General features: G+C 39.7%; 1 protein-coding gene across 1 annotated transcript; it reads left to right on the plus strand.

Annotated features, from left to right (window-relative positions):
* The first annotated feature begins 160 nt into the window (after positions 1-160).
* On the plus strand, positions 161-8,425 carry dusp8b (dual specificity phosphatase 8b). Its single transcript, XM_073850618.1, has 5 exons — positions 161-444; positions 4,713-4,879; positions 5,423-5,582; positions 5,837-5,960; positions 6,405-8,425. Exons 1-5 carry the CDS (start codon positions 336-338, stop codon positions 7,519-7,521), a joined length of 1,677 nt encoding a protein of 558 aa, XP_073706719.1. The 5' UTR covers positions 161-335; the 3' UTR covers positions 7,522-8,425.
* Positions 8,426-13,075: the final 4,650 nt, after the last annotated feature.

Consider the following 13,075-nt stretch of genomic DNA (forward strand, 5'->3'; position numbering starts at 1 on the left):
GTTGTCTGATGAGTCAGGAATGTGGTTGCATGCCTTACACATGAGCTATTACTGAACACAGGCCCCAGTAGAGCACAGCCAGTGCGCTCATTCACAGACGGGGAGGGAGGGAGCGAGCGAGAGGGAGGAGGCTCAACAATAGAGAGGCAGGAGGAGCGCGCTGAGCCAAAGTCAGAAGTGAACAGACGCACGAGAGGAAAGAGTGCGGCTGCGGCGGCAGCTGAAACACAAAGGCCTTTTCATCCCCTTATCTTCAGAGGAATCATCTCCACCTCTGATACTAGCGCTCATCTGAGCTCCAAGTGGATTGTGTAGGTTCTCTGCTTGTCGCCTGGATGCCCGTTGACTTGGTGATCCCCCCTCCGCTGTGGACAGACATGCACGAGAGCGAGATGAGGCTGAAGATGCGCGTCAGGCGCATCAAGGAAGGGCGAGATCTGAGAGGTGAGTTGGAGAGAAACTGCGTGCTTGTGGGATTTAGATATGCAGGAGAGTTTTGCATGATTTCTTTCCTTTTATCTAATATTTTACCTGGCCACTCTGTTAGTGTTGTTATGGGAGTGCACAATTGGTTTGGAGTGTGTGCATGTTTAAATGCAAAAGTGTCAAATTCGCTCCGTGTTTTTGCACCTCATTGACATACTTGTTATTGTTGGACATTGATGACAAGTGGATGCAGTCAATTTTTAGTTACCTGTCATCGGTTTTAATCTTTGACTTAGTTTGAATGCATGGCCAACACAGAAGACCTAATGCATTATTCATCATGGGCAAACTGAAAGTGAATGCAAACGAAATCCATATTTAAGTTTTTGGTGTTTTATAAATATGAACAAAAGAAAACTTTGGGTCTTACATGTATGCTATTCAAGAAACTCATCCCAATGGTTGTGTTGCAGGATTTAGAGCTTGCCAGAACAAAAGTTCAGGTGAAGATTTGCAATACTATATCAGCAACTTTTAATTGCCTTCGATCAATCATGCTCTGACATCAACAGCAGAAGTATGGAAACCTGATGACTGTGAGATTTGAAATATGACATTGTGTCATACCATCAATCTGAATGTGTCTGAACTTGCTGGAGTATCATGTCCCCCCTGAACAAATTTAGCAGGCTTGTTGTAAGCCCCTGCTAAGCAAGGCCCTAAATACTACAGATCTGTATTTAGTCCTCACACACTCATGCACCCTCTCACACAGATATATTTTGGGACTGTTCATTTTTTATTACATTTCAAAAAGCGCAGACACAGCTTTGATTTTGTTATAAATAATATAATCTGCACAAAACAAAATTTTTATCCAAATAGCTAAAGCATTTCGTCAAAGAGCAGCGATAATTGTAATATGCAATGACAGGTTTATTAGACAACTAAATTAGGATCACACCAGTGTACTCTAAAAGTAAGGGTTGTTTTAGTCAACCACTGAGTGTTCCAGCCTGTAAGTGTTACTCCTGCGCACCATGTGGAGCGCTAAGGATATTTTTGGGGACTGATATCATTGAGATCTCTCTGCTCACCAGAGAGGGGATCTGTACTGCTTTTTTTCAGAAGCTGCAATATTTCAAACCAGATGTTCAGGAAAAGCAAAACACATTTTTGTGGACGTTAAACTAAGTTGCTAAGTCGCAAGTGGAGATTCACTGCTGTTCTTCCTCAGTATGGCTGTCTTGTTTTTCAGTACAACATCTGCCAAGAGAGTCAGAAAAAAAGGATTCTCAACTAATTTTCAAAAATTAAAAAAAAATACTGGGAAAAAATACTGTTAACATTTTTTTGAAGTTTAAATGTGACTGCAACTCAAACTACACGTCATTCTTGAGTGCAAGCACTTTTTAAAAGTTTTGCATTTTATGCAAAAGAAAACGGTTGCTTGCAACACAGAATATGAGTTAATCCTACACTAAAATCAATAATGAAGTCATTTTTACCTCAGCGAGCCGCATGTCTTGCCACCCTCAGAGCGGATTTGCTCCGCCCGTCTGTCCGCCACACTAGGACATGCTGACATCATGCCTGTGGAATGTTAGCCATCAGGACGGCCAACCAGGTCTGCACTAATTCAGTCAAGGCACTTCACATCTGCGCGCCTTCTATTTTTCTGTCCTTCCACATGTTTTTCTTTTTCTGCATGGCCTGGAAACTCGCTTTGATTTTGGATTGTGACGTCATAAAGCAGGCTAATCACTCGTGGGATGTTAAAACCTCATGCCAGAGCATGTTTGCCTCACCTGGTGCCAATGCTATGGGTGCTAGTCAAAACTTCTGGCTGCATATGTGTGTGCGTGTGTATCCTGAAGAGTGGAGACGGCCTGTTGGCCACCCGCGTGTCGAGCAATGATGTCATCCTGTTTGGCAGTTGCTTTTAATAGCTGGAAACAGGCAGCCCTTGAGCTGGGCCTTAAAGGGCCAGGCGCTCCTTTTCAAACAAAGCACGTTGCTGATTTGAATATTCAGCTTGCAATTTTATTTGATCAAAACTCTGAGTGAGTGGTTTGAAACAACTTCCTGATAGCTTGTTAAACTCTTGGCGTGAAGTCAATGGCCTGGGGTTACACCGGTGTAATTCGAGTAACACTGGCACTTTTTTCCGTGACAAGAACAGGTCATGATGTAATTTGTGACTCATGTGAAAAGGTCTTTTAAACAGGTCTGTTTGGTTTGACTCACATAGCATATCTAATGGCCTCGCTGAATGATGTCATGTGAACAACATTGCATTGAAAAGTCCACAAGTCTTTATCCACTGTGTACTGGGTTAGTAAATGTTGAATTGGATGAAATGAGTGGATTGATGGATGAATAAATGCCTTCTCCAGTCACATGCATCTACTTACAGACTCTTGCTTCATGGCGATGAGCTCATCTGCTTTTATTGCCTGTATCCAAATGTTTCCCTTCTTCTGTCGCTATTTTGTTTCTCAATCTCGTAATAGTCATTCTTCCATCTTGATTTGCATGCGCCCGTATGTCTCAGACAAATGATCCAGGCAAACTCAAACACTAATTCAAAGTGATGTCATAGCCTGTCTGCTTGCTTTTTTCCGGAGCCTGAGGTAACACGACTCAGATTTATAGACGAGCAAGTACTGATTCCAGAACAGCAGTTCGTTTTTTGTCTTTATTTCAGGTGTTTAAAAAATAACACTGAATTTGAATTATGCTGTTTTAGGTCTGAAGTCATCAAATAAGAAGGTTAAGAGAGGCTTTATTAGAGATACAAAATAAATAAATAAACATAATAATAATTGCAGATGGAAATTAGTCATTGGCTAAATCTGGTACAGTGCATTAAATGGAAAATAGCTAGGTTAAAATAATGTACATGGTCTAAACAAACAAACAAACAATACTGAGGCTAGTACATGGGTGTGCATGTGTTAAGCAGGTCACAGATTTATTTTCAACTTTTATACCTACAATTTTAAGTCAAGCTGCTTTGGAATCATATTTATTGTGTGAAAAATATTTTCATTAATTATAATAAAATGTTACTTATATTCGAATAATGCAAAAAAAATTAGTTTGTTAACTAAATACAAACAATATTTTCTTTATCACAGTTTAATCATTAGTTTTTAGCTTTTTTTAATTTTAGCACAATGATATATAACTTCCAAAAGTCTATAATATTGCTTTTATTGTCCTTGGCATCAAACCCTCTACTAGACTAAGACTAAAGGCCCATTCACACCAAGAACAATAACTATCAGTGTCTGCACCATTGCACGATAACGTTCTGTTTATTATAAGCTTGTATACTTAAGGTCTTTAAAGCAGGATGGTTTCTGAATGTCTGTCAGTGTTTATAGCGTACATAAAATCTTCCTGAAAGAGGCTCCAACGATATTGTTCCTTTGTGTCTTTATCATTATACAGTAGTTGTGGTGTGAATTAGAGTGATTTTAAGAACTATATCTTATCGATATCATTATATTTATTGTTCATGGTGTGAACGGGCCTTTAGAAACTGTAATCATTCACAATAAAAAGTGTGTGAGAGAGGGTGTGTGTACGTGCTTCCTCTGAGTTCTGGTTGGGTGTCAATGTTCCTGTGGCCTGCCTCATTCCCACTGCTGATGCTGGTCACAGGGAGAGGAGATGAGATCATGCAGGAAGCAGGAGACCGGAGAACCAGACACTGACACCCTATCTGCCTTGTAAAGTGGCAGAGCTCGGCTTTCACCAGCCCATTGGTTTTCTCATTTCGTTTTCAAAGAGGGAGTTAGAGTCTCTTGCAACCCAGACCGATACGCTAGCTAAAGCTATAGCTGTTGGATACAAATTGGCTTGCCTGAGTGAAAAAGTCAACATGGATTCAGAGAGTGTAAAAACAATGCCACGGTATTGCAAGGAACAAAAGAATTTCTTCATCCTGGTGGAGGGTCATCTACTGTACACCAAGTGTACTGGATATGCTAGAGCAGAATTGAAACGGCAGGATGTTTCTGCTGTGGCGGAAAGGCTTCTTGGCCCCTGTGGAGTTTGTGTTTGGGGTTCATGTGTAATTCAGTCAGTTAGGATGTTTGGAAACCCCCTTCATTGTTAATACTATTCCATTCTTACTGTACGAAATTGAGGTTGAACAATGTACATGCACGACATTATTTTTATGCTCGTTGTGTTGGTTTGCCCTCGGTGTGTTTGCATATGTGTAGTAAGCTGAATCATATCCGATTATATTTCTCTTCTTTTCTGTACCCTTTCAGGTGGCTTTGCAGCTTTCTCTTCCTGTTTTCCTGACCTGTGTGAGAGTAAACCAGCCACGATTCTACCTCTCAGTCTGTCCCAACCTTGTTTACCTGTGGCCAACGTCGGTCCCACCCGCATCCTGCCCCACCTTTACTTGGGCTCCCAGAGAGACGTCCTCAACAAGGTTGGTAGACCTCAAAAATGACAATTAAAAAAAAGATGACTTCTTGTATAACTATTGCTGACAGACATCTTGAATATGGTCATATCAAGGAAAATCTTTTAGTTTCAAGTGCTCTGTAATTCCTGTCGTGAAGACATAACAAATTCATGAGGCATCATCAGATAACCAGGAATAGTTTTCTTTTACCTGGAGGGTGTTTGCGCATACCTTGGAAGAAATGAATTGTAGCGTATCTCATCACTTGCTTAGATAACAGCCAACTGAATGCATTCCGGGAAAATACTTTCATTGATGTTGGATGACTTAAATGTTAGCCCTGTCAAGTTGACATGAAACTCACCACCAAAATATTTTTTTCTTGACAGATAATCTATCTACATATTTCTCATTTACAATAGCTTTAGAATGCATGACAGACTCACTGATAGAGCAGGAATCTGCTTAAGGAAGATGTTGGATGTTTTTTTTTTCCCCCTAGTCAATGGAATTCTTTGGAATTGGTCTGTTTGTATGAACTTCTTCAAAACTTCCATCTTTTACCAGGAACTGATGACTCAGAATGGAATCACCTATGTACTAAATGCCAGCAACACCTGCCCCAAACCTGACTTCATCAGTGACAACCACTTCATGCGCATTCCCGTCAACGACAGCTACTGTGAGAAGCTGCTTCCTTGGTTGGAAAAAACCAACGAGTTTATTGGTAAGAATGTCAGACTTTGCGGTTTGCTGAATGGACAATGGTGTATTCTAGAAGCAAGTCTGTAAGAAGTTAGAGAAGGTAGAACCTCTAAGGTTTTGGTTTTGGTTAACACAAGCCATCTGTGCATCAGCATTTGAGGGAGATATGAGTGATGTCAGCGTTCGAGGTGGGCGAATGAGATTACCTCATTGCTTTGTGTGCAGTTTAACAGTGGAACTGCTTTTGACCGGTTTGCTGTTTCTCTCTATTCACAGACAAAGCCAAGGTGTCAAACTGCAGAGTCATCGTCCATTGCTTGGCTGGCATATCCCGGTCTGCAACCATTGCTATTGCCTACATCATGAAAACTATGGGCCTGTCCTCAGATGATGCCTACAGGTAACTGCAGCTGTTTGGATGCTCAGATACTCTATGGACTGGCAAAAAGACCAGCCTAGATCCAAGATTGTTTGCTTCTGGTCTAGCTGGTGGAACAGCATAGTCATATTATTCATGTTATTCACCAACCAAAAATACATCAGCATCCAATGACGGCAACCATCATCCAAACCACAATATTGTTTGCATCAAATTAAATGTGACATCTAGCTGTTGTGTTTTGGATTGTGGACCCATCATACTGGTATTATTAACTAGCTTAATCAGCAAGCCTCTGTTGGTTTACCAGTGTAGTTTTTTTTGTCTGTGTTGGTACACTAGCTAGATCAAGACCAGATCATAAATTGCATAAATGTCTAAAGACATGGCTTCTGTCATTAGATCTGACAAGAACAGAAAACCAGCTGAATTCTGGCATCTAATTAAATTTGTTCATATCTGTAGGTTTGTGAAGGACCGTCGGCCATCAATATCTCCAAACTTTAACTTCTTGGGTCAGCTGCTGGAGTTCGAGAGAGGCTTGCAGATGAAGAAGAGTCTGCCCTGTGACCCTATAAGGTTATCAGGAAAGCTGAATGAAGAGGTATCAGAGGTCCGAAAGATGGAGCGACAAAGTTCGGAGAGTGATCACTGTGACCAGCGGATTCCACAAGCCACAGAGATCACGGTAAAGCCTCCATCGCCTACCTCACTGCAGAAAGACCTAAGCTCCCTTCACCTGTCCACCGAGCGAATCCTTCAAAACAAACGGCTTAAGTGCTCCTTCTCCCTTGACATCAAGTCTGTCTACTCCTCGAGCCAAAACCAGCAATCTTCTCCCAACTCCTTATCGTCAGACTTTGAAAACATACCCAAACTCTGCAGACTTGACAACATAAAGAACAGCAATGGAGTATGCCAGTACCCTTCAGCGGTGAACCACCCAAGCCCTACGGAGTCACAGTGTACTCATGTGACTAGCAAGTCCAGGACGAGCCAGCAAAGAGAGAGGCGGGAAAATGGTGGCTTGGAGAGGTTATCAGCAACAACTCTTTCCCTAAATCTGAAGCAGGGTAATTGCGGGCCAAGACCCCAGGATCCCATTTGCGAGACCAACTCGAAGGCGCCTTTTTTCCTCAGCTTGCCGCTGGGTAAATCTCCTTCTTGGACTACGCATAGAGGCTCAAATGAGGCTACCACCCCTATCACACCCACGGGTGACTGCCCTTGGTTCTTAGGCAATAACTTGGCACCATCTGGAATGGCTACTGGGAGCTCTGTGCACTTTGGCAGTGGTCCTGGCTATGCGGCTTACAGCTGCAGTGGCCAAACTGGCAACTCGAAGCCTAGCGCACATCGAAGGGACAAAATGCAAGAGCCACGGGACTTTCAGAACAGCTGGCTCGAGGACGGGAAAGCAGTAGTGTGCAGCGTATCACAAGTAGACCCAAAATACAAGCGCCGCAGCTGCCAGATGGAGTTTGAAGAGGGTATTAACACAACACAAAGCAGCGAGGAATTTGGGAAGCTGGGCAAGCAGTCCAGTTTCTCCGGTAGCATGGAGGTCATCGAGGTATCCTGACAAAGATGGCAATCTGACACGAAGGCAATAACTCCAGCAAAAGCTGTTTATTTAATACAGAGTTCTGTTGTTAAAGAGCTTTGGATCTAAGAGGGACTCATGTCTGCCGCCTTTTTCAAACCAGGGTTGAAAGGGCGCAGTTTAGGTATTAAAGAATACAGTAAAGACACTGTCCAGTGGTTTTGCACAAAACCAAGTCTCTGGTAAGGTGCTGGACTACAAGCATTTTTTAAGGAGCTTACATGATATGCACTCACACCAAAGACTTAACAGAGTGACCTTCTCTGGCATGTCATCCTATGGTACACTCAGAATGAAGGAGGATAGATGGAGGATATTCTTCAAGAATGACCATACATAGACATTTAAAATGAAAGGATGAAATGCGCGGGTGTGTGTTTTCATGCAAATTAGGGCAGCCACACTTAACGGTGACTTCTTACCTTCACCCTGAGGGGGAACTGTATGAATGCCCAACTTTGAGATGATGTAATTGCTGTGCAACATTTATTTTGCGTCATTGCCCAATGTTTTATTTAGCTATAAATTGATTAAATAAGGGCAGTTGCATTCAATAATGTCACTATTCAGTGTTATACATTTTATCAACAGTCTAATAAAAGAGTGAAAATATGAAGTGTATGTTCAAGCTGAGATAATCTCAGACCTACTACTGTGCACTGAGCATGCTCAGAATGGCTGGCTACCTACAAAAAGACAAGCTGCATCCAGCAGCACTATGTACTAAGCTGTAAATCTAGACGTATTTACATATATCTGATATATGTGTAAAAGAAATTTACTTCAATTTTAATGGTCTATTTAAAGTTTCATGCATTGTTGCTTTAATTTATTGTATTGGTTTCATTCTGGCAATGAGCAATAATATATTATTTGAAAACTTTACAGTCTTTGTCTGAGTCTTTGGTGCAAATACAACACAACACATACATTTATAATGGCTGTAAATAGGAGAGCTACAATATACATACAGTACACACACACTTTACTTGTGTGTGTTATATAAATGGGGACAAATCTTCTATTGTTTTTAAATACCGCAAATTATAAATACTATAACTCCAATGTACACCCAAACTCTAACAAGCTAAACTTTTACATTATTAGAATTTAAAAAGACATATATACATACATAGCAGGAAACATTTTTAGAATGTTCTGACAAAGTTATCTTGCAGTTTTGACAAAATTCTCTCAAAGTTATGAAGAAACATTCTTCCAGTAACATTAATACATTTAATTTATTCTTAGTAATCTAGTCTTTAATGTTCACAAAAACGTTATTTAGACATTCAGTGTTTCTTTCTGAAATGCTTTAGTTGGACTTTAGTCAAACATTTTTAAAATGCTACTTGCTTCAGAAGGTCAGAGAATATTCAGAAGTATTGTTTGCAAAAAAAGATAAAACTGAATTTTCCCTAAACATTGGCAAACCCAAGAGAAACCTTTTTAAACTTTTATAAAACTGGACATTAAAAACTAAGGTTTGCATAACTTAATGGCAATGTTAGAAAAAACATTTTTAGAACAAGTATTGTTAGACCTATATAAATATGTAGTGGCCAAAATTATTAGAACATTATATTTTCACCAGCTAAAAATGGTTATTTTTGCTGTCAAATCAGATTACATTTCCAAACATTCATTTTCATATTATTTGTGATAATCCAGTGAGATTTTTGTTTGCGCAAGGTGTCTGACAATAGCTAATGCTCCACACAGAGATCTGATCTCATCATTATCCAGTCTGTCTGGAATGACATGAAGAAACTAACAAACTGAACAAACTGAGACAGACTAAATCCAGAAGAACTGTAGCAATGTCTCCAAGATGTTTCAAGAAACCTACCTGCAAAGCTCCTGTACTGTGAAAAGTTTTAGGCACTTGTGTAAAAATGCTGTAAAAGAAGGCTGTCAAAAATAATGTCATACTTAGATTTTTTTTATCAATTTACTTCTATAAACTAAATTAAATCAACATTTAGTGTGCAGCTTTTGCCCTAGGTACACCTGCGCATAATTTTTCAGGTAGCCTTGCAGGTAGGTCTCTTGAAGCATCTTGGAGACGTTGCCACAGTTCTTCTCAGTTCTTCTGGATTTAGTCTGTCTCAGTTTGTTCTGTTTCTTAATGTCATTTCAGACAGACTGGATGATGATGAGATCAGATCTCTGTGTGGAGCACTGGCTGTTGTCAAGACTCCTTGTGCAAAATATCAGTGGATTATTACAATTAAAGGCAAAATGCATTTTTGGTAAACTGATATTTCCTAATGACACATGTACTCACCCCCTTGTCATCCAAGATGTTTATGTCTTTCTTTCTTCAGTCGTAAAGAAATTATGTTTTTTGAGAAAAACACTTAAGAATTTCTCTCCATATAATGGATATGTATGGTGCCCCAAGTTTGAAATTCCAAAGCGCAGTTTAAACGCAGCTTCAAAGGGCTCTAAACGATCACAGCCGAGTAAGAAGGTATTATCTAGCGAAACAATCGGTTATTTTCGAAACAAATTGACAGATTATATATTTATTAACCTCAAATGCCTGTCTTGTCTTGTCTCTGCAATGTGCATTTGTAGTCTGTGTAATCCGGGTCACTACAGTTAGGGTATGTCGAAAAACTCCCAACCCCCTTTTATTCCCCAACTTCAAATTGTCCTACAAGGAAGTACATTATCTGTAAATTTTTGTTTTGAATCTGAACTAATCCTTTAAAACCATTTTTAACTGGTGAAAATACTAGTGTTCTAATCATTTTGGCCACCTCTATATATATATACAAAAGTTCTTTCGGGTTAGCTAATAAGAATGCGAAATGAGAGTCCAACAGAACTCCAACAGCTGATTACAGCTTCTAGACACATCTTGTATGGAGAGACCAGTCATCTGCATTGCTCAGGAGTGATTCTGGCCCATTCTTTCACACAAACGGTCTTTAAATCTTGAAGGTTCCTTGGGCCTCTTTTATGAACTTTGATCTTCAGTTCTCTCCATAGATTTTCTATGGGATTTAGGTCAGGTGATTGACTGGGCCATTCAAGCAACTTGATTTTCTTTCATTGAAACCACTTCATTGTTTCCTTGGCCTTGTGTTTGGGATCATTGTCTTGCTGAAATGTCCATCCTCTTTTCATTTTCAGCTTTCTGGTAGATGGCAGCAGATTTTTATCCAGAATGTCCCGGTACATTTCTCCATTCATCCTGCCTTCAATAATATGAAGTCTGCCAGTACCCCTTGCTGAAAAGCAGCCCCAAACCATGATGCTTCCACCCCCAAACTTAACTGTTGGTATGGTGTTCTTGGGGTGGTGGGCAGTGCCATTTCTTCTCCAAACATGGTGTGTAGAATGACTGCCAAAAAGTTAAATTTTGCTTTCATCTGACCATACTATAGTCTCCCAATAATCCACACACTTTAACCGAGCCTCAACATGCTTTTTGTTCAGCAATGGAGTCTTGCTTGGTGAGCGTGCATGGATGCCATGGCGGTTCAGTGCATTGCTTATAGTTTTCTTTGCACTCCTCGGACAGGGATCTTACGTGGAGCACCTGATCGTGGGCGGTTTATGGTGAACTGATGCTCTTTCCATTTCCGGATAATGGCCCCCACAGTGCTCACAGGAACATTCCGCATTCTGGAAATGCACCTATAACCATTCGCATCAAAATGCTTTTCAACGATAAGATTACGAAGATCTTGAGAGAGTTCTCTGCTTTTACCCATCATAAAGTCTTTCCTGTGTGCCTTCTGGGTAATGAGAAGCCTTTATAGGCCATCAATTAAGGCCAAAGCAGCTGAAATAAATTAGTACTGATAGGGGGCAGGGTTTCTTTCTCAATACTGACAGATGTCTATGTCATTTTGTCATTTTGCACCTTGTTATCTTCATGTGTTCAATACTTATTCCCTGTGTCATTTCACTTTATTTATAATGACTCAACTTGTATACTTAAATGTTCTGATTTCATTGTATGAATTCAATATTTGGCTTGATGGCTACATCTGGTGGAAATTTTGTGTCAATAGCCCACTTAGAAATATCCTTACTGCTAAAAATGCTGATGTGTCAAATACTTATTTTCCCCACTGTATAAAACAGTAGTATTTAAATGAAATGGTGATTTTAGTTACATTTTTCCACATTGTTTAGATTGCGACAAGAGACTGTTTTAATGAGTCAGCAGGAACTTTTATACTGAAAAGTTAACGCAAATTTTATACTGAAAAGTTAATGCAATAAAGAGAAGGTATTTTTAGACTAACAGATGAAAGGATATTAACGTTACGACAAAGATAACGCTTTCCTTAGCATATATTCAAGCTAATGTTTATTTTGAATATGAGACCAACCTGAAGAATGAATGCTGTATCAAATTCAGGTAATTACACTCATTTAGTCCATCTTTCTCTCATAATACTCTACATCAGTGGTTCCCAACCACATTCATGGAGGCCCCACAGCACTACACATTTTTCCATGTCTCCTTAATTAAACACACCTGATTCAGATGATCATCTCATTAGCAGAGACTCCAAAACCTGAAATGGGTGTGTCAGACAAAGTAGAGATGCAAAATATGCTGTGTTGGGGGGCCTCCAGGAACGTGGTTGGGAACCACTGCATTACATAATGCAATGAGCTTTAAATACAGTAATACAATAAGCTTTCAATGAAGCAACTCAATCCATATTCCTTAGTTCCTTATTTACTAGTTCTAAAGTGACATTTTGGAATTAGTAACGGAGGCTTGAGCTCAGCTGTTCAACCGTCAACTTTAGATTTGAATCCGTGGTGGAAGGAAGTAGTTCTGCACAAAAGAGGGCTTTTAAAGACACTTTGTTGTTATTTTGTTTATGTATTTACACACTCGTGCCGTCAAACTGTTGTATAGATCTTTTTCCTGAGTAAAAGATGAGCACCACCATTACTAATTCTAACGTCAGATTGGATGCTCTTCTGTTCCGGGTCCATAGGAACCCATTCAAATAGCGTTCTGTTTTTAATGTAGCTAACGTCAGCAGCTTCGTATCATTTACACACACATTAAACTTTGAGGAGTAATGACGGTCATTGTGACATTGCAAAGTGGTGGCGCTATAGAGCCATGTGCTTTTTAAAAACATTTTAATAGGTTTAACATTAGATTAACAACTCAGAATATATACTACTTTGACTAGAAACACTGGAGACAGGAAATGCAAAGCATTCTTCAGGTTAAGAGTCAGGCGTGACTTCCACGTTCAGGAAAAAAACATCTATAAACACAATATATAACTCATATATATTTACTCGACATGCTGTACGTGAATATGACACATTCATCATAATTCAAATTAAAAATCTCTGTTATATTAAACTGCCGCCATGCTAATGTTGAATATTAAACTGACAAAGGCTGAGAAGAGCCAATTAGCAGACTGAGACAACAACATCCTACAACAGATTACAGAGCTGAGGTTAATTTCCAAATATTAAAGTTGCAATCAACATCTAAATCTAATTGTATATAAGTGACGTTCATTAGTAAGTG

Source organism: Garra rufa, chromosome 11 (genome assembly GCF_049309525.1).
Source record: "Garra rufa chromosome 11, GarRuf1.0, whole genome shotgun sequence".
In the NCBI taxonomy this organism is placed as follows: domain Eukaryota; kingdom Metazoa; phylum Chordata; class Actinopteri; order Cypriniformes; family Cyprinidae; genus Garra; species Garra rufa.

Bases quoted from the DNA above. Each gene is read 5' to 3' on its own strand.
- dusp8b (XM_073850618.1), top strand. From the start codon at position 336: ATGCCCGTTGACTTGGTGATCCCCCCTCCGCTGTGGACAGACATGCAC. The intron at 445-4,712 runs GTGAGTTGGAGA...GTACCCTTTCAG, and splicing joins GGAAGGGCGAGATCTGAGAG to GTGGCTTTGCAGCTTTCTCT. The intron at 5,583-5,836 runs GTAAGAATGTCA...CTCTATTCACAG, and splicing joins AAAAACCAACGAGTTTATTG to ACAAAGCCAAGGTGTCAAAC.